This window comes from Ailuropoda melanoleuca, chromosome 6, assembly GCF_002007445.2.
Source record: "Ailuropoda melanoleuca isolate Jingjing chromosome 6, ASM200744v2, whole genome shotgun sequence".
Taxonomy (NCBI): Eukaryota; Metazoa; Chordata; class Mammalia; order Carnivora; family Ursidae; genus Ailuropoda; species Ailuropoda melanoleuca.
In genome coordinates this window covers 10,624,432-10,650,013 of record NC_048223.1, presented here as the reverse complement: position 1 = coordinate 10,650,013, position 25,582 = coordinate 10,624,432, and the positions used below count along the sequence as shown (strand labels likewise).

Genomic DNA, 25,582 nt, shown 5'->3' with positions numbered 1-25,582 from the left:
CTATTCCTTCTGTGGAAATTTTTGTCACTTTCCACCTGAGGTAGGATAAATTTCAGTGAATTCTATTTTCCTCGGAAAGTAATCATTTATCAAATTTATTTGTACTGTTATGAGAGTAATCCTATGTTTGTTTGAATACCCTGTTTTACTGGCTATTTCTCCCTTTTATTGATTGATTGATTATTTTTGGCATTTGTGCTTTCTTGACTGAGCAAGCTAAAAGATTGCCTTTGGTTTTTTATGAACTCTGTTACTCATTTTACGTCTAATTATTTTCTGCTTTATTTATCTTCATTAAAGAATTCTGGGGGAGGGACCTAAATGTCAGAACTATGGGATTCCATTACATCAGCGATGAGGGAAATCCACAGCTTTTAAATACTTTATGTAAATAATGAAAATAAAAATAAGTGAAGTAAATATTCAACTCAAAAAAGAAAGTAAACAAAATAGATGGCAATAAAGATAAAGTGCTCGACCTTCTTCAAGTCAGATGCTGGCAAGATGGAAGCCAACTGCAAAGTCGTTCTCCTAGATTGGCCCCTGGACGGGGACTACTATGGGATGGTGACATCCCAGAACAGTCTGAATTCATGGCTACTGATCCAAGCACAAGGCAACCATCTCCTCAGGTGACTCAGGCATTTTAACCAGAGACAGGATGGACGTATAGTTTTTACACGTGGATCTTTAAAAATATTCTACTACTAGCAATCCATAAGAGCAAACGGGCAGCATTTGTGCAACTCAATCCTACTAGTAATTAATACTAAGCTGAACTATGCCCCAAAATGACCCATACACAGTTACTACAGTTACCTGAAAATTAAAGCTGAACCTAAAATACACCAAAGTCTACGAGGTTGTATGAATCTCAGCAATTAAGGATAAAATTTTATGTTTACCAATGTTTAGTATTTAAAGGAATTTACTTCCTGATACCTTATCTACCATCTTCAATGTCAATTATATTTGACAGACATTAAGAGCAGATCAGGGAAAATATTTATAATAAATAAAAAATAAAGCATACAAAATTACACATGTAGTAATGACTTCGCAAAACAAAATATAAATATGCCATATTTTATACACCAAAATATTCACAGTGGTAGTAACTCCTTAAAGGTAAAAATCCCTGTCTTACTCGTCTTTATAGTGCCATCTTACAGAAGAGTGCCTGGTACAAAGTAGGTATTTAGTAAGTGCTTGCTGAAAAAAATGAAAGTGAATAATACACATCTTCAAAAAAAGGTACTCGATCAAGTAAATATATGAAATTTTAATATTTTTATCTGAAATATACAAAGGACTAAAGACAAAGTCAATACCTAACTAAAATTCTCTTAAGTAACTTCATTATTACAAAGTTAAATCTTGAGTCAAAAATCCAACTCTAAAAATATGGTCTCAAAAATCACATATCTACATATAATACTAAGACAAGTAAATTGTCTTATGCTGCATCGTCATCATCCACTGCAGCGTAGATGGCTTGATTCCTCCTCTTAATTTTCTTTCTTTGTTCAGGTTCATGTTCATCACTCAGCCTCTTCAATGGCAACTCGGTTAAGTCGTTTCCATCCCCTGACTCTGCAGCCTCACCAAGTTTCCCCTCTCTGCCATCTGGAGAACCCAAAGTATCATCAGATGATACAACCATGGAACCCGGCAAGATCCTGACATCAGAGAAGCTTGCAGAGAAGTCAGAAGCTTGATCGGAAGAAGGTTCTACAGACGGTGTATTCATGTCACTATGCGTACTTACAATACTATCTTCCTCTTCCTCTTCTTCATCTAACATTATTTCATCGGGATTAATAGAGGACAGGGCAGATGTGTCTGTGTTATATTCACTGCGGTCTTCTCCAGAGTCACTACCCTCCATGTCATCCTGCTCTTCATATTCACCACACAAGGGATGTTCTTCCTTGGCCTTCTGAAGCCTGACATTCATGTCAGTGACACCAAGTTGGGCACAAAATTCAGTAGTTTGAGGATTGATCCTATGAACCAACTGCATTTGCGTCTGTGGCTTGCTAGGGTCATAACAAGCAGCTGTTATGCTAAAGTTACATGGAACTTTGAGGTCATGATTCATTATTTCCAATACTTTGTTCATAGCTTCTTCTGTTGCACTATAATCCCACCTACAAAAGTCCAAAACAATAGCTTTTTACATTTTATCAGCCTCAGGCAATAAAAGATGAAATCTAACTATGGACTTCGTGTGCAAGGATAAAATATAAACCATACATAAAAATTCCATCTAATAAAATTATTGTTAATTTGCCAAAGGACCATTTTGAAATAAAAACAATTCTTAGAAAAAACTGTTCTTAGCTCACACTCTAAAACTATACAAGTATAAATTAATGTGTGACTCAAATCTCCATCATATTATAGTTTTAGGCATGCTTATTCATTTATACACTTATTTGGGTTGGTATTCCATCATCCATTTTTATATCCCAGATGGAAAATCTGTAGTTTTCTATACCAGTCAGTAAACCCCGAATTACTCTGACACTCATTTAACAATAATTCCCTTGATTTTAAAAAAAGAAAAAGGTGGAAGGGACAAAAATCGGGCACGCAACAGAGAGAGCAAACCCTCAATAAGGTCAGACGTACCTTGTATGCAGGCCATTATTTTCAGGCATATTCCACTGGCGCTCAGTCACATTAATAAGATCATCAGTAGCCCTGAGAACAGTGAGCCATTCAATGTCATACTCTAAGTACTCAGGAGCACTGGGGTCATGTTCTATTTCTATTACCTATAGAAAAGAAATCGGTAAGTTTAAGAAATACATTTCTGTTTTTAATATTCTAAGAATTTCAATATAACAATAAAATTTAAAAGGAATTTAATAGCTTACAAACACTAACATTGTCCTCAAAGAATTCTCAGAATACATAAATTATAGAGAGCATAAATAAATGCTAAAGGGAAAACTACTATTTTTCTAATCATTGGAAGAGCAAAACTATATTATAAAGCTATTTCATTTTCTTTTTACCTGAAGAAAGTCTCTATGTGGTAGGCATTTGTCCAAGGCTAAAAATTTGGTTGCTTTGGCTGTCTGTCCTTTATCCTTGACCTAGAAATATGAACCATGATTTAAGAAAAAAATGTTAAAACATCACAGGTAATTCATACACAGAACAGGATGGAAACAATCTATATTAAACACACCCCTAAGCCGTGTGGCAAAGCAACAACTGTCACTGTTCCAAAATAAGTGAGTTCTATAACCACCTGTGTAATGATGGGCAAGGCACTTGAATTCTGTGGGCTTCAATTTCCTTACAAAAGTAAAAGCAGATACACACGCTGATGATAATAATGATACGTTAAATCAAAGCACATAACGTAAAGGTTATTGATAACAGAAGAGCTTTAAAGTAATCTGGCAGAACTAAAACTAACAACTTTTAGAAGAAATTATAGGGAAAAATCTTTATAACCTTAGGTTGGGCAAAGATTTCTTAGATACAACACCAAAAGTAGATATGATACATTCACAGAATGAAATATCGTTCGACAATAAAGATGAAAAAAATACTAAACCTGCTGCATGAACGAACCTTCAAAACAAGCAAAGGAAAGAAACCACAAGCCAAAGACTATAGATTTTTGACCCCATTTATATAAATGTTCAGAAGAGGCAGATCCAGAGAGACACAAAGCAGATTAATGGGTGCCTGGGGCTGAGGATGAGAACAGGACTCTGACAGCAGACAGACCCAAAAGATCTTCTGGGGTGCTGGAAATGTTCTAAAACTGGGCTACGTGATGTTTGCTCTGGAAACATCTGGAATTCTGGAAATATACTAAAACTCACTGAATTGTACAATTAAGTAGGTGAATTATACGTTATGTAAACTATACTCCAACGAAACTATTAAAAAAAAAAAAAGAATTGGCAGAAAGAAACACGGGCAGGAGGTGGTGGGTCACAAACACGAAGTTCATATTGGATGTAGTAAAAAAGTGACTCAGGGAGAAGAGTAAGGCACACGGAGGAAAAAAGACAAGGAAGCAGGCTATGGGCCATCCTGCTGAGGGCCAGGTTTCAGTTCACTGGTGGTAAGGGACTAAGGGACGTGCAAGGCACACGGATTACAGGCAGATAGTGGCAGCAGGGCAGTTCTGAGAAAAGGTGATTTTTGGTGTTGGAAAAGAGGCTGAGACAGAACACTGGCAAAGTCAGAGGAGGTTGAGGAGCTAAGAAAAAGGGATCAAATATATTAATTCAGAGATTTAAGTCCCTGAGGTTGACAACAAAAGATGGATGGGGAGGAAAGGACCAAATCTGATGCTTCAGTAAAAATCCAGGAGTGTCATGAGCCCCAGGAGACGGAAGAGAGTAACACAGACGTAGAACAGGTGACTGATAGAAATGGATGAGCTGGACATTAAAAGAGGATAATCACTTTGGCAGTAGCCCAAAGGAAAATAAAAGGAGTAACCTTGCTTCCTCTTTCCAGTGAAACTGGGGCGTGAGGATAAGCCTACAGGAATGTTTTCAAACAGAACTTCTCCAACTGTATTTGAGGAACATCATTAAAGTGTACCCCCACCATGGAAAAGTGTTGGGTCAAGTTCAGGAAGCACTGCACACCACATTCCACTCTTGGAGAAAGGCAGTGCCCATTAACACATTAAAGACTCTCAGAAATTCTATGGAAGCCTTCAAGAAGAAGTCTCTACCCTTGTTAACCCAGCATTTTCTAAATGTTTTCCCTATGGAGTACTTTATGGGGAAAGTCAGAGTAGGTGAGAATGGGAGGGGAAAGGGAGAACCACACATTTCCATAGAAGCCTAACTGTAAGTATAAATTTATTCTCTACCTTCCATCAAGCACTAGCATCTGCACAGTTTCCCAAGGAAAACTCTGGGAGTCCCTCTGTCACCAAATCCTGACGATTCTGCTTCCAAAAATCTCTCTGGAAGAGAGATTCTCGGTGTTCCCTCTTCGCTGCAGGTTAGAACCTCATCTTTTGCTTAAATATGCCTCCCATTTTACTTACTACAATCCATACACAAAACTGCTACCAAACTAATCTTTCTGAAATGAAAATCTGGTTTATCACTCCTCAACTTTCCCCATTACCTTCTGGTTAGAACCCACACTCCAGAGCGTGGCCCGGAAAGCAGCTATGATCTTGTTCCAGCCCCATCTGTCCCTCTGCCTCAGCCGTAGGCACTGCTGCAGCCCCCGAAGTGCGCCAGGCATTCAGGCCACCAGCCTTTGCACACACTGATCGCTCTACCTGGATGGTGTTACCTGGATTCTACCGCTTCCTGGCACAATCAATTCCTCTGCAAAACCTTCTCAATCTCTTCATCTCCCGTCCGCACCCCCATCTCAGCACAGTATGGCATAGGTGCTCCCCCAGTATCCTGCACTTTTCATCACAAATTTATTACACTATTTTATAATCACCTGCGTGTCTCTTCCCCCCAAGCATACGGAGTTACTCACAAAAGCAAAGTTATCTTTGATCTCTCTCTCTCAATTTACAACTGTGCCCGTAGTGCCTTAGCCCACACATATTTGATAAGTGTTTGTTAGATGAAAGAATAAATATTTTTGGTTTCTACCTGATGCTGCATCAAGGCTGCAAACTTCACGTGAAGGTGTGCGGAAAACCAGTACGTGGGCTTGAAGTGCTCTAAGAGCTCTGAGGCAGCAGGACTTCCCAGTGTGTTATTTTCCACTTCTTGTCGGAAAAAAGATTTAGTCTTAAGAAGCTGCTGCTTATTTCCATAATGATAGATCTTTCTTGGCCAATCGTGAGATAAGAATATGTCCATAGGCTGCTTCAGCTTTAACAGAAAAAGAAAGAAAACTTTTAAAAACAGATGAAAAGCAATCCCTAGCTTTCTCTCCACCACGACACAACCATTTGCCCACTTAGAGCTTGAGATTTCTGTGTAATTCATTCTAAGGAAACTTCATTTACGAAGGTCACAGAAACACTAAGAAATACTAAACTTACTCATCTAAACCAGGAGAAACTGCTTTCTCGCTCCTCACAAATCACCCCTATTTTCCATGGCAAGGTAGGGCCATACAGACACACTTTGATCAGACTGTTAGCCAGCTTTGTCTTTGGTATAGGGCCTCTAAAATATATAATAACCACCATTCTTTTCCTTTCTAGTGAAGAAACTGTTTTAAATACAGAGACACCAGATTTCATGAGATCTCTAATGTAAATAATACAATAAAACCCAAAGGTATATTTTTTTTTCTTAATGGACTCATACACCATACACCTAAAAAACTCTGTTTACTACATAAATTATAGTAGAGGTATTTAAGGTGGCTGGTGTCTTCATGGGGAGGCCACAAAATATACTCCATACTTTACTGATTCCCAGCACCTTCAAGTAATCTGCAATAAATACTTAGAAAACTAAATTAAAATAACTTAGGTGTTCAAGACAATACAAGGTAGGACTAATCACGGAATAACTGATTCAGGCAGTAAATGCAATGAAATTTCAGAATAGGCTTTAAACTAGAACACTGGTGGAGCACCTGGGTGGCTCAGTTGGTTAAGCGTCTGACCCTTAATCTCAGCTCAGGTTTTGATCTCAGGGTCATGAGTTCAAGCCTCACGTTGGGCTCCACACTGGGCATGGAGCCTACTTAAAAAACCAAACCAAACAAAAAACTAGAACGCTGGTATCTAAGCTGGTTCTTCGAAGACTGGTAGGACTGAAGTGGGTAAAAGGGAAAAAGCATTCCAACTAGGTAACTGTCATGAGCAAGGTATTAAAGAAATGCCCACAAAGCATCCTCAAACTCCTGCAGAGTCTGTAGGGTATGGTGGGAAGGGCCTGAGGGCATCAGGCAGCCTCCACCCCTTAACTCCTTGGGAAATCCGGGGCAGGCTACTTACCTATCTGAGCCTTGGCCTTGCATCCTTAACATGATGAAGTCAGAGTAACACCTACTTCATAGAATTGTGTGGCAATTATATGAAATATCACGTGCGAAAACTGCTTAGCCCAGTGTCAGGCATTTAATACGTCCTCAAACAAAAACCTAGTTTCACCTACTCTCCAGTTAAGCCAGTGTCCCAATACCACCTTCACAATTTTACCATATTCTCTACCCTTTTTACCACTATTTATTTCCTATTTAATACCATTATTTAAAATATTTTAATATTTTCTTTAAAGTATCACCTTATGCCAATATATATTCTTTAGCCTTATCCTAAGTAGTGATACCTGAAATCATGGATTAAATGTTCTATTTTATTATTACTCCCTAAAATAAATCCATAACATTAGAATTAAAAAATGTTCATCTGTGAACCTCCTAAAAGCAACTCAAGATCCAAATTTTAGAAATACTGAATTAGGCTCTTCTTGGAAGTCGTATACCAAAATGATCAAAATACACTTTGGTACAGAATTACTTTAACACTTTTTCAAGTCTGCTATAATGTACTTTTTACATACCTGTTTTAATTTATAGACTTCAATATTTCTCACATGATATATACTCCTTATTGTAGCTGGATTATAAGGGGGGCACTCAAAATGACCTTAAATTAAAGAAGAGAAATAAGCTATATTCAACTCCCTTAAATACCGCAAATACAAATATATACACACACTTCTCCAAAACTGAGGTCTGTCGTTAATGCTTTTGGTTCTTAAAAATTTTATGAAGACACTGCTCTTAAAATACTGGTATTTTCTACTAATAAGTGATCACTAACTAGAAATCTAAATAATTGAGGGGCTTATAATTTTTTAAATTAAATTATATTTAATATGGAATATGTTGGTTATTCACATAGTTTAAAATTTTAAAGATACCATCAGAATGGAATAAGAGTAGATCAGTGATGCCTAGGGCCGGGGTGGGGGCAGGGATTAACTACAAAACTTTTGGGAATGATAGAAATGTTCTAAATCTGGATGGTTGCATAACCCTATAAATTTACTAAAAATCATTGAATTGTACACTTCCAAAGATATGTAAATTTTACTTCTACAAAGCTGCTAAAACAATGGGAGGCAGGGATCCTCCCATTCCTGTCCCCCAGCCACCAGTAACGCTACCTAGAGGCAACCAGTGTTAATGAGGTTTTAGTATTTTATTCCAGGGATATCAACTATGCAATGCATATAATAATACACAAACTACTTTATTCTTCCTTTTTTTTTTCCATACAAATGGCAATATAGTTTATACAAGTTCTGTGCCTTGTTTTTTTCACTTATCTTGGAGTTCTTTGTATCTCACACATAGAGATGCTTCTCTTCTTTAAAAAAAAAATAGCTTTATAGCACTACATTGTATTATTTTATCATGATATAGTTAATTAATTCCTACCTTTTGCCATTACAAACAAGGCCAAAATAAAAAAATGTGTACACATCATTTTGCACTTGTGGAATATATCTGTAAATTATATTCCTGGAAATAGAACTCCTCGGTCAGAGTACTTTTATAATTTCCACAGACTACCAGCTGTCCTCCAAAGAGTGGAGGACAGTTTGCACCCACACTTGCCATGAAGGAGATGGCCTATTTTTGTACTCCTGTGCCAATAGTTCAGAATCACGGAGAACAGCGCAGCAGAGAACAGACTTGTGATTTAACAGTTACATTGAGGATATAAGTTTTAGCTGCCAACTCAAAAAATTTTGAAATCACTGTGAACCCAAGTTATTCCTTTAACTTTAAAACCAAGGTATAATCTTTTCAGATACAGTGGAATGAATAAGCACAGTGCGGTATACTTCCACAATGGAATACTACTCACAAATTAAAATGAGTGAGATGTATCAACATGGATTTCAAAAAACATTAAACATTGAAGCAAGCTGCAAAACGATACATTCACATGAAGTTTAAAACATGCCATATCATACACTGTTTAAAGCTGTTACACATCTTGCAAAGACATAATCAAGCAAATGACAAATACCAAATTCAGAAGAATGAATGTCCGGTGAGGAAAGGGAAGCATAAAAGGAGAAGAATGGGACTGAGGACAGATAAACAATGAGCTCTGACTGTATCTGTACTGTTTCATTTCTTAAAAATCCTAATTAAAAGTTACAAAATACAAAGACTTGATAAAACTAGATGGTGGATACATAAATAGTAGGTTCTAGTGTTCTCAACATTTTCATATGTATAAAATATTTCATTAAAAAAAGTAATAATAGTTCAGAGAAAAAAATCCAATGAAAAAGTCAAACTATATATTATGCTTAAGTTACTCTGAGGCATGCAAGTTCTAAGGTTTAAAAACAATTCTCAGAATAATACCTTTTCGATAGTCATGAGATTTAAAGATACCAGAGATGCCACCAATCCTTACACCTCGGTATTTTACTACACCAGCCAAACCTGAAAAAGTACACAGTTAAATAAAATTACCAAAGGCAGAAGTAATCTCTTTACTAACTAAATGAACAGTTTAAAGGCCTAGAACTCCACGTAGTCCTAAAATTATTTGAAAATTAAACGTCATGATGAAGTTACTCTTTTACATAGTGATATGCCAACAATATATACAGCAGACTAGGGAGAAGAGCCCTAGAAGCAGATAGGCAAGAGATTAAGCAGAAAGGAAGGAACAAATGAGATAAGGTATGGTAAGGGAGAAATAGACATACAGTGGGTTGGGCGGAGGGGGAATAAGGAAAAATGTCCTATGATGGATTTATATGTTATAAATCTGAAAGTGAACAGGTATAAAGAACCTGCAGTTTCTATATTTCATTTCTGACTGACCAACTTCAAACATCTTTTCACAATATTGCAGCTGTCAAAAAATCAACCAATAACAAGGTAGAGAAATTACATGTCTGAAGTTATGGTGTCATCATTAGAGCTATAAACATTTACTTTTTTAAAAAGATTTTATTTATTTGAGAGAGAGAAAGCACAAGCTATGGGAGGAGCAGATGCGGAGGGAGAAGGAGAGAGAGAATCTCTCGAGCAGACTCCACGCTGAGTGAGAAGCCCAACGTGGGGCTCTATCTCACAATGCTAAGATCATGACCTAAGCCGAAACCAAGAGTCGTACCCTCAACTGAGTGAGCCACCCCAGCGCCCCACCAAAAACATTTAAATAAAGAGAAGAAAGGACTGTATAGTGTAACAGGACTAAAATTGAACCTGAATCTAATCAGACTATGAATCTAAACACAGATTACAAGTAATGCAGAGGAGAAAAGGAACATGTTAAACAACATAAGAAATTCCAATCAGCTAAATCCAGAAAGCGGGAAATTCTGTAAGACAAATTTCTCATTTTCTTCAACAAATAACACGGGGTGGGGGAGAAAAAAGACCTCTTATAGTCTAAGAGGCTTTAGAATGAAATGTGTGGATCTCGTTTGGATTCTGTTTGAACAAGTCAATTGTAAAACCAACCTCTTTGTGATAATCACAAAAATCTGAACATGAACCAGGCAACAGATAACGGGAATTACTGCTACTTTAGTTAATGGTACTGTGGCTGTGCTATTTTAAAAAATCCTTATCTCTTGGGGCACCTGGGTGGCTCAGTTGGTTAACCCGCTGCCTTCAGCTTGGACCATGATCCCAGGGTCCTGGAATCTGGCCCCACATCCGGCTCCTTGCTCAGCGGGAAGCCTGCTTCTCCCCTGCCTGCCACTCCCCTCCCCCCCGTTTGTGCTTGCTCTCTCCCTCTGTCTCTCTCTGTGTCAAATAAATAAATAAAAATCTTCAAAAAAAAATCCTTATCTCTTAAAAATATGTACTGAAGTATTCACAGGTGAAATAATCTAATGGTTTGGATTTATTTTACAATACTCCAGTCACTTCTTCCCACAAAAAAGTTTGGAGGGGAGTGGGGTTGAAATAAGGATGGCAGAATGATAATAGTTGTTGAAGCTGGTTAATAGGTACAAAGATTCATTATACTATTCTCTACTTCTGTGTATGTTTAACAAATTCCATTATAATAAGTTTCAGTTTTCTTAATAGAGAAAGAGAAAAATAAAGGGATTGCAAATAGTGTAAAAGGTCTTTGCAGTTATACTTATTATTACATTATATTATCTATATTACTTAAAACACTAGATGAGGCACGGACATATTTTCATGATTACCTACTTAAATTAACTGTTTTAATTACATTTTCATAATTACCTATTTTAATTAAGAGGCATTCCCAAAACACTATACATCTCAAGATGCTGCCCAACTATTATACAAATCCTGACAGGCTCTTCCATTCCAAACCAAAAAATTACCCACCTACACATACCTAAATAATAAATGTTTGGCGCCACCCAGCCACCATAGGGTAACTCTTGCAAATGATTTGAAGCTTCATGGTTTCCCCCAATGAAGATCGTGAGAACTGGAGCCTTTTTCTCTCCAGAGTAATACCTAGAACATAAAGGTAAAGTTGTCAGTTGGTATAGCAGAAATCAGGCATAGAGAAAAGCAAGAACTCAACGCTTATAAAATTGGGCATAGCAGAAAAGCAAAATAAGGTCCAAAGGAAAAATCTGAGCTCACTATAAAAAATTAAAAATCTCTTCTAATCGAATTGCCTATGCTTGTCCTTAAGAATGAAGGGGCTGCCACCTTGGGTTCAAAGCCAGTGTGCATTCAATGAGGTCAGGAACTTTGTCAGTTCTTAACCTTAGCTTCTAAAACGTGGACGAGCACAAAGTAGGCATCCAATAAAAACTCCTGGATCAGTAAATAAAGCAGTCCCAGAGCCCTATCAAGTACAAGGTGGATTAACCTGTCAGCTTCTTCCAGCAGGTTTTCCCCGCTCAGGCTTCGGTCCCTTCCGTAAACAGACAAGACAGGTGAAAGGAAATGAGAAAAGTGACATTTACTAAGCACCCGTTCCGAGACACAGCGTGAACAAAGAAGGTAACTAAGTAAGACAACTAGTCAGTGGCAGGGAAGAATTCGAATCCAGTCCGGGTTCTCTCCCACCCACTGCTGGATAGTCACACCTCGTACCGCCGGTCCGAGGCCCGGGCCCCGCCGCTCACCTGTAGAAGGTCTGCATGTGGCGGTACTTGGGCGGGACGGCCATGCAACGCAAGTCGGCCTCGTTGCGCACCGCCTGGAAGTCGCCGCAGCAGAGCAGAAGATCTATTGGCCCGGGGCCGCGCTTCTCCGCCAGCGCCAGCGTCTCATAGATCTTGTCCAGCTCGCCGTGGCAGCAGCCGGCCACAGCCACCCGCATCCTGCCGGCTCGAGGCGGGGAGCGCTGCCCGCAAGCCCCTACACCAGAGGCAGCCCAGGCTGGCCAGCAAAGAGCAGACAGATCGCTCGGCTCCCGCCAACACTGAATGAGCCCACCCCTCGAAAAGACGCCCGAAATAGAATTCACTTCCGGTTTCCAAATCTCGCGAGAGGGATAGGAAAGGGCAAGAATTACAGGGTTTGAGAGAGCGTTCTAATCGGCTGGGGCTTTCCCTGTCTTCCTGGCTCCTTGAATTCTAGCAGTCTGACAGATGATAAAAATCATAACCAGGGGACGCCTGGGTGGCTCAGTCGGTTAAGCGTCTGCCTTCGGCTGAGGTCCTGATCCCAGAGTCCCGGGTTGGACTCCCGAGCCATTGGACTCCTGGTTGTTCAGCGGGCAGTTTGCTGCTCCTTCTGCCTGCCGGCAGCGCTCTCTCTCTCACACACACAAATAAATGAATAAAATTTTTTTAAAAAAATCAAAACCAGAAGTTTTTTTTTTTTTAAACCCGGGAACAGTAGTTTAGTTTGATAAAATTAAGCCAGACTAAACAAGTGATACCGTGGCATTGGCTAATTCCCCAGTACAAACATCTCACGGTAAAGATAGTTGCCTGAAAGCGAATTAGAAATTAAAAGATTTTTAAAAAGACACATCAAACTAAAAATAATTTTTAAATAAAACTTAAAAACTCCCTGGGGGTTTCTAAAATTATCAGTTATTTTTTTAAAGGAGCCAGGGACTCTTCTTTTTCCTACCAAATAGGTGTTTGCATAACTAGACTGCAGGCTCAATGAAAGCTGAAGAATGTCTCGAAAACGTCCAGGAGGAAAAAGAACCAAACAATTTAAAAAATGAGTGGCCAAGACAGAAACAAGCAAAACAGTAAAACACCTCTGGCCAACTTAATCAAGAAATGTAATCTGATCAAGATAATACAGAGAGTTAAAAATACATCAGTCATTTTTTTTAAAAAATGCATTAAATAACATTGTAGGAACAATGACACCAGAATTAATTCAAAAGTAAGCAGAAGATGTTAACAGAAACATGACAATAAGAAAATAGTGGAAAAGTTGAAGAAATCCATTGAAAGACATTGTACCCAGAGTGGCTTACAGGCAATTTCTTTCAAATTTACAAGATATAACTTTCATGGTGTTTAAACTGATCAAGAGAGAAGAAAGGAATGGGAATCTAGTATTTCCAATTTTTTTAATATTATATTTTCCTTCTGATTTGGATTTTTAAATATATGAGATGCTTTTTACAGCATTGCTAAATTTAACTTTTTCCATTTGATTTTTAAAATTTTATTTTATTTAAATTCAATTAACATATAGTGTATTATTAGTTTCGGAGATACAGTTCAGTGATTCATCAGTTGCATATAACACCCAGGGCTCATTACATCACGTGCCCTCCTTAATGTCCACCACCCAGTTACCCCACCTCTCCACTCCTCCCCTCCAGCAACCCTCAGTTTGTTTCCTATAGTTAAGAGTCTCTTATGGTTTGTCTCCCTGATTTCATCTTATTTTATTTTTCCTTCCCTTCCCTTCCCCTAAGGTCCTCTGTTTTGTTTCTTAAATTCCACATAGGAGTGAAACCATAAAACTGTCTTTCTCTGATTGATTTATTTTGCTTAGCAAAATACCCTCTAGTTCTGTCCACATCATTGCAAATGGTAAGATTTCTTTTTTTTTTGATGGTTGCGTGATATTCCATTGTGTGTGTGTATATATATATATATATATATATGTACATATATATATACATATATATATATATATATACCACATCTTCTCTACCCGTTCATCTGCTGATGGACTTTTGGGCTCTCTGCATAGTTTGGCTATTGTGCACATTTGCTATAAACATTGGGGTGCAGGTCACCCTTTGGATCACAATGTTTATATTCTTTGAGTAAATACCTAGTAGTGCAATTGCTGGATCATAGGGTAGCTCTATTTTCAACTTTTTGAGGAACCTCCACACTGTTTTCCAGAGTGGCTGCACCAGCTTGCATTCCCACCAGCAGTGTAAAAGTGTTCCCCTTTCTCCACACCCTCGCCAACATTTGTTGTTTCCTGANCACCAGCAGTGTAAAAGTGTTCCCCATTCCCCACACCCTCGCCAACATTTGTTGTTTCCTGACTCATTCATTTTAGCCATTCTGACTGGTATGAGGTGGTATCACATTGTGGTTTTGATTTGTATTTCCCTCATGTTGAGTGATGTTGAGCATTTCTTCCATGTGTCTGTTGGCCATTTGGATGTCTTCTTTGGAGAAATGTCTGTTCATGTCTTCTGCCCATTTCTTGACTGGATTACTTGTTTTTTGGGTATTAAGTCTGATAAGTTCTTTATAGATCTTGGATACTAGCCCTTTATCTGATAAGACATTTGCAAATATCTTCTCCATTCTGTAGGTTGTCTTTTGGTTTTGTTGACTGTTTCCTTTACTTTGCAAAAGCTTTTTATCTTGATGAAATCCCAATAGTTCATTCTTACTTTTGTTTCCCTTGCCTTTGTAGACGTGTCTAGTAAGAAGTTGCTGCAGGGGCACCTGGGTGGCTCAGTCGTTAAGCGTTTGCCTTCGGCTCAGGGCGTGATCCCAGAGTCTTGGGATCCAGCCCCATATCAGGCTCCTCTGCTGGGAGTGTGCTTCTTCCTCTTCCACTCCCCCTGCCTGTGTTCCCTCTCTCACTGACTGTCTCTCTCTCTGTCAAATAAATAAATAAAATCTTTAAAAAAAAAAAAAGAAAGAAGTTGCTGCAGCCGAGGTCGAAGAGGTTGCTATCTATGTTCTCCTCTAGGATTTTGATGAATTCCTGTCTCATATTTAGGTCTTTCAACCATTTTGAGTTTATTTTTTTGTATGGTGTAAGAAAGTCGTCCAGTTTCATTCTTCTACATGTGGCTGTCCAATTTTCCCAACACCGTTTGTTGAAGAGACTGTTTTTTTCCCATTGGATATTCTTTCCTGCTTTGTCCAAGATTACTTGACCATAGATCCATTGGTTTTAATCTACAAGAAATGTTGTTTTCTGGATCTTTTTTTCTTCCATGTAAAATATTTTAATTGAGGTCTGACTTAAAGTAACATGAACAAATAGAACTGAAGAGCCCATTTTGATGCATTTTTACATATGTAATCACTCATATGACCACCACCTGTATCAAGATATAAAATATTTCCAGCATTCAGAAAGGCTCCCTTGTACTTCCTCACAAGCCCCTACACCCAAAAGAAAAGCACTATTCTAACCTCTATCAACATAGATGAGCTTTGCTTGTTTTTTTTTCTAATTCCAGTATAGTTAATACACAGTATTATATTATTTTCGGGCATACAATACAGTGATTCAACAATTCTATACATTGCTCAATGCTCATCCTAAGCGGACTCTTAATCTCCTTCACCTTTTTCACTTTTGCTTGTTTACAAACTTCATATAAATGTCGATATACATTATGCACTCAATTTAATGTCTGTGAGATTCATCTGTAAATCTATAATATAAATAGATATAACCGTAGGATGCTGTTTCTTATTACTGTGTAGTATTCCATTGTGTGAACATATCACAGTTTGCTTGTCTATTGTCCTGCTGAAGGACAATTGTGTTGTTTCTACTTTGGAGCTATTGTGAATAAAACCAGCATGCACATTCTTGTAAAAATCTTTTAGTGGACGTAGCACTTATTTCCCTTCGATTATGTCCAGGAATATAATCTCTGAGTATAGAGTAGATATATGTTTAGCTTTGATAGATAGGTCAGTTTCCAAAGTGTGCCAATTACATTTTCCTAAGGAATATAAAACCATTCCAATTATTCCATGTGCTCAACAGCCTTGGAATTATCTGTCTGTTACATTTTAGCTATTTCCTTACATTTTGTACAATGGTATCTCCTTATGATTTCCATGCAGAATTTATAATAAAATTTTAATATATCAGTCAATTTGAACTTTCTTCTTTTGTGACCAATAGGAAACAATAACTTAATACCATAACATTCAAAAACTAGCGGTCAAAGCAGGAAATAAAAGATGAAAATAAGGATGAAGAAGTGCATTGTGGCTCAGCTCCTGTTTCTAACCCATACCCCATTTCTAGAGGCCATACCAGTGAGTAAACAAACTTGAGAATTCTCACTGACTTTAAATCCAGAGAGAATCAAATTTTAAAAAAGCCTCACCCTCTTCCCATTCTGAATGAGGAGAAATAGAAAAATAGTTGGAGAAAAATGGATTGAATGAACAATGAAGGTAATTCATTTTACAAATGTGAAAAGCCACACTACTAAACAGACAAGTATCCTCAAAGTGTGTGTGTAGTCCCATGGGGAAAACAAACAGGTCTCAGACCTGCTGGGAAAGAAATTCCTTGATTCTACCAGTGCAAAGGCAATATCTAGATAGAAGCACCCAGCAATGAGCAAGATGAAAAGAGAAACCACATGTCAACAATGGAAACATGCTAAAAAGAGCATAATCTGGAATGAGGTTGAGCAGGTGTTCATTAAAACTTCTTAGGGACAACCAGACCTCGGTTTCTAAATACCATTCCCCTCTAAAAGAAATGAAGTCTGCTTGTTGAAGTGGTTGATTCTAAGACAGAGAAAGTACAAAATGAGCCTGGATCATCTCATGCAAGAAACCAAGGAAGTATTCAAAGAATCTCAGACATCAAAAGACACCAATTGAACGTTTTGTCACTGTTCAAATCTGAAACAATTTCAGCATCAAAATGCATAATCCTAGTAACAGGCTATAGGACATCAAATAAAGTAGGAATCTACTACAGTTGACCCTTGAACAATGTGGGGGTTAGGGACTCAGACTTCCGCACAGTCAAAAATCCATGTATAACTTTTGATTCCCCCAAAACTTAACTACCAATAGCCTACTGTTGACTGGAAGACTTAATGAAAACATAAACATTTAAGTAACACATATTTTGTGTTTTATATGTATTACATATTGTATTCTTACAATAAAGTAAGCTAGACCAAAAAAAGTTATTAATAAAATCATAAGGAAGAGAAAATACATTTACAGTACTGTACTATAAAAAAAATCCATGTATAAGTGGACTCTCACAGTTCAAACCCATGTTGTTCAAGGGTCAACTGTATTCTATACTGATATAAATAAATAATAGGGGAAAGAGAGGGATCTTATTTACACAAGAATGCTGACTGGTAAATATGGGAGGAAAGTTGTCTTAGAGATCACCATTTTATCGTCATCATCACCGTTTCGACCAAGAATCTTCAACTAATGCTAAAACCACTGAGTGAAATTTTAAAGTGTACTAGGATACTTACATAGTTTCAATGTATCTATTATTTGAGACTACTTATAGAGTCTTAACGTATTTTTCCAAAAGATACTTATTATAACACAAAGAAAAATAAGCATTTTACACTAGAGAAACCTGGCAGACACCACTTTAACAGAATGATCAGTTAATCTTATTAGGAGTGACTAATCTACACCATGTGCCTCCTGATATGTCATAAGTTATTTCCGTGGTATTCCTGCCAAAAATGCATAACTCGAATCTAATCTTGAAAAATAGGAGACAAATTGAAAGACAATTGAAAAGTAACTGGTTTATCTTTCTTAAAAATATGCTCATGAAATAAGGGACAAACTGAGAAAGATTAAAAATTAAAGGAGATAGAAGATTCATACACTATAAAAGACATTAGGGCAATTGGCCAAATATGAATAGTGTCTGTAAGTTCAATAATATTGCTCAGGGTTAATCTCCTGGTTTTGTTAATTTTACTGTGATTATATAAGGGAATACCTTGTTTTTAGGAAACTTACATATTATATATATATATACATAATTATAAACTATTTATTATATATATTATACATTATTTAGGGATAAAAGAGTATCATTTCTGCCACTTACTCTCATATATATAATACCTATTATATATGACAGATATATCATTTATATATATAATACATTATAGATTTTTGATATACAAAATACTCCCTCCCTCTGTGTGTGAGTGTGTACATTTTTAGTTTCTGCCCATCCATGTATTGCAGGCTAGAACTAAGGAACTCCATTTCTTAGACTGCCTTGCCAGCTGAGGTCCTGATTTGGTTCTGCAAATGAGAAACACTTGAGTGAAGTTAGAAGGGAGAAGATAGGTAAAAGCTGTTTCTGTTCTCTTCTGGCTTTAGCCATGGTAGTGGCAGATCAGCATCTCAAACTCCTTCAGTGGTGGTGAACTTTTTACTGTTCCTGATTTCAAGTAGAATATGTCCCCCCCCCACCTCGTTTGCATCTTTAGCCCTTCCAAAAATGTTGTGATCTTTTTGCTTAAAATACCTAGAATGGGGGCGCCTGGGTGGCACAGCGGTTAAGCGTCTGCCTTCGGCTCAGGGCGTGATCCCGGCGTTGTGGGATCGAGCCCCACATCAGGCTCCTCCGCTATGAGCCTGCTTCTTCCTCTCCCACTCCCCCTGCTTGTGTTCCCTCTCTCGCTGGCTGTCTCTATCTCTGTCGAATAAATAAATAAAATCTTTAAAAAAAAATACCTAGAATGGGTTCTGCTTTCCTATATGTTATACCAGCCAAGGTGTCACTCAAGTAAAAGGCAACAAGCAGATGTTTTCAGCCATAAAAGAACTCCAAGGAAACAATACCCCTGGGGCCATTTTTGATGAAAAAAAATTTTTTGACAATGAAATCCAGCCAATTAAGAACAAATAAAAATAAAATAATGAATAAAATGAATAAGGATAAAGAACACAGGAAGAAAGAACCATATTTAAAAGACGGATGATTAAAAACAGAGCAGTGTGATGGGATAGGAAATGCTGAGATGGGGAGTAGGGTATTTCATGAATATAGTGTGGTTCTAGAAGACCATGTTGGTAGGGTGACATTGAGCAGAAACCTTCTTGAAGTAAGGGAGTGAGCTATGGAGATATTTGAGCAATGAGTTTTTAAGTCTGTTTTTAAATAAAATGTGGCAAACATCAAGAAAAACATCCATCCTTGCTATCTGTATCTTATAATTGAACAAGGTGATTTTGTCACCTGCCACCACCTGATGGCAGCACACTCTAAAGGAAAACTAAGAAGAGACCAAGTCTGTGGTGGTAAAACTAAACTGTATGGAGGTTCCTTAAAAAGTTGAAAATAGAGTTCCCTAGGACCCAGCAATTGCACTACTGGGTATTTACCCCAAAGATACAAATGTAGTAATCCGAAGGGGCACCTGCACCCCAATGTTTATAGCAACAATGTACGCAAATAGTCAAACTATGGAAAGAGCCCAGATGCCCATCAACAGATGAATGGATAAAGAAGATATGGTATATATATATATACAATGGAATATTAGGCAGCCATAAAAAATGAAATCTTGCCAATTGCAATGACATGGATGGAACTAGAGGGTATTATGCTAAGCGAAATAAGTCAATCAGAGAAACACAATGACCATATGATCTCACTGATACATGGAATTTCAGAAACAAGGCAGAGGATCATAGGGGAAGAGAGGAAAAAAATGAAACAAGATGAAACTAAAGAGCGAGACAAACCATAAGAGACTTTTAATCTCAGGAAACAAACTGAGGGTTGCTAGAGTGCAGGGAGGTGGGGGGATGGGTTAACTGGGGAATGGACATTGGGAAGGGTATGTGTTGTGGGGAGTGCTATGTATTGTGTAAGACTGATGAATCACAGACCTGTACCCAAAACAAATAATATATTGTATGTTAATTTAAGTAAGTAAGTAAGTAAATAAATAAATAAATAAAATTTAAAAAAAACTAAACTGAAGAGAGGCAAACATCACAAAAGAATAAAAGTTCTGTGGTGTTTCTAGCTTCTGAATCTTAAACTTGTCAGACATTTCATTGGACTTTTTTATTTCCTTAAAAAAATAAAAAATAAAAACAAACCTCAATATTTCTTGTTTACAAGTTTGATAACTTCCAGATTCCGTTCCTGCGTTGTAAATGGTGAAAAGCTTTACTTTACCTAACTTGTTACCTTCACGTCTTCATTTTCAAACCCATCTGCCTAATGCAGTCGCCCTTGTTCCGGGTGGAGGTGTGTTTTCATTACCCAGGCAATCCAGAAGATGCTATAGCCAACTGAAGACCTCCTGCTTTTATAGTATCTCTTTTCCTATAAATAATTGGAGCTCTGGTCCTAGCATTGATTTTCAAGGATCTGTCAGTGTTTCCACATCTAACTACAGAGAAGTGGTACCTTAATTGTTCAATGAGATGGATGTTTATGGACAAACCAAGCTCTGTGTGGAGTAGCACTCAGGGCTTTGCCTGGTGTGTTCCTCTTCACACTTCAGGTCAGAGCTTGGATGCCACCTCCATGGAAAGGACTTCAGTCCTGGTGATGTTTCCCTCCTAGGGGCTGCCTTAGCCCCATATCCTTTTACTTATTATTCTACAATCTAATGACTTTCCTTTTTCTCTTTTTCTTTTTCTTTCTTTCTTTCTTTCTTTTTTTCTTTCTTTCTTTCTTTCTTTCTTTGTTTTTGGCAGATAAAGGTTTGTTTTATTGAATAACTCATCTGTGTTAAGGTCGAGTCCACTATGTACAGACGAAAGAGGGGGAGTTTTATTTCTTGGTCTCTTCCTCCTTGGACAGAGTCTTGCCGATTCCTCCTTCTTGGGCTGGAGCTGCTCTTCACTGCACTAGCGAGCCTCCTTGGTCTTAGATCTGCGGGTCTTGGCCTGGTCAGCCAGAAGCCCTTTGGGAGCCGTGTCTGCCTTCAGCTTGTGGTTGTGTTAATGAGAATCCACTTGTTTTTGAACACGCTACCCTTCACTCTCAGGTACAGGCTGTGTGATACATGTAGCGATCAGTCTTCTTAGATTCACCGTACCTTCTGAGCAGCCAGGGCAGAATTCTCATCCTCCTCATCCAGATTACCTTCTCAGGCATTCGAGCACTGGCAGTACCTTTTCTCTCACCAACGCCCATACACCCACCCTTCCAGTGGGCCAAAGTGTTTTTCCAGCACCGAGCCCAGGAATGGACAGTCACAGGCTTTGGGATGATCAGTGCATCTTTGATCAGTTTTCAGATCTGTTGATGGGAGTTGCCATTGGTGATTTCATTGGTCTCATTGGGGTCCAACCAGACGTCCTTTTTGCCACAGTGGAGGATACTGTAGGCAAGCATCTTCTGACGTCTGAGCATACTCATGGCTGTGGCCACAGCGCTGAAAGGAAAGTCTAATGACTTATTTTCTTGTCTCTCTTTACCTTTTGCCTGAAAGCTCTGTGAGAACAAGGAATGTATCTATCTTGTTCATAATTGTATTGCCCACTCCTGGGCACTGCGCCTGGGACATAGTGGGTACCTAATATGTACATTTTGTCGAATGAACACATTTCCAGGGTCCTTGGTGCTCTTTCTAAAAACTATTCTCTAAATGAGTTTCTTTTTCATTATTAAAGAAAAAAACATTAGCTTAAGTCACAGCTACTCAATTTTTTATACTTAAGTTTTTCACTGTGTATTTCCTGAGAACAAGGGCATTCTCTTCATAAAAACAGTACAATTATCAAACTCAGGACATTAGCAATGATTAGCAATCATCTCCAGATTTTGTTCAAATGTTGCCAACTTTCCCGTTGAGGACATTTGTAGCAAGAAGGGGAAAATGCTTTTTCCCTTGTCCAGAATTCAATCCCAGATCACAAGCAGCATTTGGTTATCATGTCACTTTAATTTCTTTTAATCTAGAAAAATTCTTCAGCTTTTCTTTGTCTTTCATGACAATTTTAAAGGATGAGGGTGTGTTGTTTTATAGAATGTCCCTCATTTAGGGTTTGTCTGATGTTTCCTCATGAATACACTTGTGCATTTTTGGCAAGAGTACCATGGAAGTGAGTTATATCCTTATCAGTGCATCCTACCATGATGTCTATTTATCCTATAAGTGGTTATATTAATTGCAATCACTTGAATAAACAGGTGTCTGCCAAATTTCTCTACTATCATTAGTCACTTGTGGGAAGATACTTTGAGACTGGATAAATATCTTGTTTTTCATTATATTTTCACCAGTTAGTTTAAGCATCCATTGATGATTCTTGCTTCAAACAATTACAGCTCCCATGGTTGCCATGTGGTGGCTTTCAAATTCCATCATTTCTTCTATATTTGTAAGTCGGAATTCTACTATAATTTGGTTATAAAAAGAACATTTTCTTTTTTTTACTGAAATTTCTAATAAAAGACTTTTTCAACACCTTACTACTTCTGCTTTATGCACATGCATATTTTACACCCTCCAAATACCTGATGAATTACTGATGCATTATTTCCCATTGTAAAGCCCTTGTGGATTTTGCTTAATTAGCCGGTTGCTGAGTTGAGTGCTTAGTTGTCCCATGTAGGATGGGCCTGTCAGGTCCCAGGAGACGATGAGGGCTTTGGTAAGGATTTTGAAATAGAGAAGCCTGTGCCCAAATTGATTCAGCCTCTTATTCATCCCCTGAGCAACCTTGAACAAATTGTTAAACCTCTCAGAGTCTAACTTTTATTCCTGTCTCCTTGAAGTTGGGAACCATGTCTTTATACTACTTTGAATCCCTAGTATAACATGTGCACAAGTAAACTCACAGTCAGGGACTGTTAAACTGAACGATACCTCTTCTGCACCACCATTAGTGCAGCTTCTCTTTTTGTTCTACTTAAAGACTCTCCTCTGTTGTCAAATATTGTTAAAGGTTCATCTAAAGTCCTTTTGAGGCCATTCAGTTTTTGGTTTACATCTATCTTTCTATACTTTAGGCTTTCCTCTTTTTGCGTAGGTATGTTTTTACTTCCAAAAATTCGGCTTTCTCTATCCTGTCAATTGCACTTAGATATTTATAAATACTTTTCAGATTTCTTCCTGGCTACTTTTTATTTTGTATTACTGTTTTTGCCTTATTAAATTCACACTTTGTTGCCATTATTCTTTCAGAAACGAGTACTGCTCTGGGCCTCGAGGTGGTTCAGTAGGTTAAGCGTCTGCCTTCAGCTCAGGTCATGATCCCCGGGGTCCTGGGATTGAGCCCTGCGTCAGGCTTCCTGCTCAGCGGGGAGCCTGCTTCTCCATCTGCCCCCTCCCTGCCCCTGCTCGAGGTTGCACTCTCTCTCTCCCCCTCTCTCTTTGTCAAGTAAATAAATAAAATCTTTAAAAAAAAAAAAGAAAAGAAATTAATACTTCTCTGAGATAAGAGCCATGGGAGGATGGGGAGAGATTTCATTCCTGTTTGTAGGGAAGACAGTGTGGATATTTTTCTCTTCCCACCGCTGTGCTGAAGCTACCCGTTCTGTTGTTGCTGTTACAGGAAAGCAGAATCAGAATCTTATTACCCCTCAATTCCTATTCATTAATTGGCTTTGAAGAGTATACCTAAGGTTATTTAGCATCAAAATTTGAGCTAGAAATGAGATTCCTGACCCTCAAGCTTAGAAGTTTGCTAATCAATGCTGCCTTCCTATAAAATGGTTATGTCAGTCTTCTGGACATAAGATAGGAGGCCTGAGTAGCAGAGATGTTGGATGCTGTAGTCACATTCCCTAGCTCTTGTCCGCTCTGATTTCAGCCACAGCTGTAATGAGGGTTCTGCTGCAAGCTCAGACGCATGCTGTCTATATTGCACCCTAAAAACAAGCCTACAGATTCTGCTTTTCTATACCAGGTTAAGGAAGCCCTCTCTGTTCTGTGCACAAGTACAATCCAGGACAGTTACCAGCTCTGGGGAAACCCTCAACCATTATAGGATGGGAGGGTGGATAAATGCTCCAACCTCCAGAAGGATATCCAGGGGACCATTCTGTACGTTTTTCAGAGATTCTCAAGGAGTAAGCAGTGATTTTAATAATGGATCCTTATATTGACTTTTCCTTCTTTCTTTTTTTACTCCCCCTGACCGATTAATTCTGTTCTCTGGAAACACTTCCCAAATAAACTCCCTGCACCCAAATCACTGTTCCAGGATCTGCCTGTGGGAGTGCCCAAATGAAGTAAAAAATTCAATAAGCATTTAGCAAGTGACTATTTTATGCTAGGCAGTGAGATAAAAGACCTAGTAGATAAAATTCCTAGTACTTGCCCTGAAGCATATAATGGGGAGAAAAACAAGTAAACAATAACAAAAAAATTACAATATGGGGCGACTGGGTGCCTCAGGTGGTTAAGTGTCTGCTTTTAGCTCAGGTCATGATCCCAGGGTCCTGGAATCGAGCCCCATGTCAGGCTTTCTGCTGGGTGGGGAGCCTGCTTCTCCCTCTCCCTCTGTTTGGTGCTCCGCCTGCTTGTGCTCTTTCTCTCTAGCTCTGTCAAATGAATAGATAAAATATTTTTTAAAAATTACAATATATTGTTGGAGATGCTGTGTTAGTGACAAGAACATGATGCATAAAAACATGGGGGAGGGGTCACTTAACTTATACTTGGGGAAGGGGCTTTCTGGAAGATGTATTGCTTGAGCTAATGGATGAAGCATGGATAAATACAGCTATCAGAACTCTATAACATACTAATGTCAGCTGAAAATTCAATAGATACTTTTGTATCCTCTGTTCAAATGTTATGCTCTGCTCTCTTGCAGTATGCAGTATATGACATGATTTTAGGTGATGAATGGACATTTAAACTTTTTTGTAGTTATTATGTTAATATGGGCTAGAATAAAGATAAGGAACACATAAAAGTCGATTTTACAGACTATAATGGTTTAGGATGAAGATAAAACTATTTAATGAATTGAAATTGACCTTAAAAAACATTGAGTGAATAATAACACCTGGGTGCAGACTGACAAAGATTGCATGGGTGGTATGCAGATTACTGAAGTTTGGGAAATACTGCAGAAGGAAAAATCTAAAGTAGAATTCCTGCTTTCCAGAAACTCAATGGTTGTTTAGGAACACAAAGCCATGAGTAAGGATGATTAGGGCTACAATAAATTTGGAAACCAAATACAGGTTTCCCCCACTATCCAAACTTAGAGAGTTCTTATTAAACCTTTCTAAACCAAAATGGCATAAAGTGAAGAAGCAATTACCATTACTTTATATGGAAACATTTTTGAGCATTCCCAGACCTGAAAAATAACCTTAGGCATTTCTGATACCTTAGGACATATCTTGCTAAGAGATGCACAAAATAAATGGAGATAAAGCACAGATGCTCACGGACAAGTTCAAACCTATGGGTGACTTGATGCTGAGTTGCTGAATGTAGTTCCCGGGGAAGGAGCTTGGGGATGTCACTCTCCCCTGCTGCCTGCGGTTGAGATAAGCCTTTATAAAGGCTCACTGCAAA

General features: G+C 38.2%; 1 protein-coding gene and 1 pseudogene across 2 annotated transcripts; both read right to left on the bottom strand.

The window, feature by feature from the left end:
- Positions 1–1,064: 1,064 nt before the first annotated feature.
- DBR1 (debranching RNA lariats 1) lies at positions 1,065–12,380 on the bottom strand. 2 transcript variants are annotated; one of them, XM_034661944.1, is made up of 8 exons: positions 12,036–12,380; positions 11,288–11,412; positions 9,316–9,396; positions 7,488–7,573; positions 5,613–5,837; positions 3,024–3,104; positions 2,635–2,780; positions 1,068–2,150 (listed from the first exon to the last, which is right to left on the bottom strand). In XM_034661944.1, the coding sequence occupies exons 1-8, from the start codon at positions 12,230–12,232 to the stop codon at positions 1,457–1,459; spliced, it is 1,635 nt and encodes a 544-aa protein (XP_034517835.1). In that variant the 5' UTR covers positions 12,233–12,380; the 3' UTR covers positions 1,068–1,456. The 2 variants fall into 2 exon arrangements, with proteins under 2 accessions (XP_034517836.1, XP_034517835.1); XM_034661945.1 differs by lacking the exon at positions 9,316–9,396 and having other exon boundaries at positions 1,065–2,150.
- An 8,488-nt stretch (positions 12,381–20,868) lies between these two features.
- Positions 20,869–21,459, bottom strand: LOC100469611 (annotated as a pseudogene).
- Between the last annotated feature and the right edge of the window lie 4,123 nt (positions 21,460–25,582).

Bases quoted from the DNA above. Each gene is read 5' to 3' on its own strand.
- DBR1 (XM_034661944.1), bottom strand. From the start codon at position 12,232: ATGCGGGTGGCTGTGGCCGGCTGCTGCCACGGCGAGCTGGACAAGATC. The intron at 9,397-11,287 runs GTATGTGTAGGT...GTACTTTTTCAG, and splicing joins GCCAAACATTTATTATTTAG to GTTTGGCTGGTGTAGTAAAA. The intron at 2,781-3,023 runs GTAAAAAGAAAA...TCTTTTCTATAG, and splicing joins CACATAGAGACTTTCTTCAG to GTAATAGAAATAGAACATGA.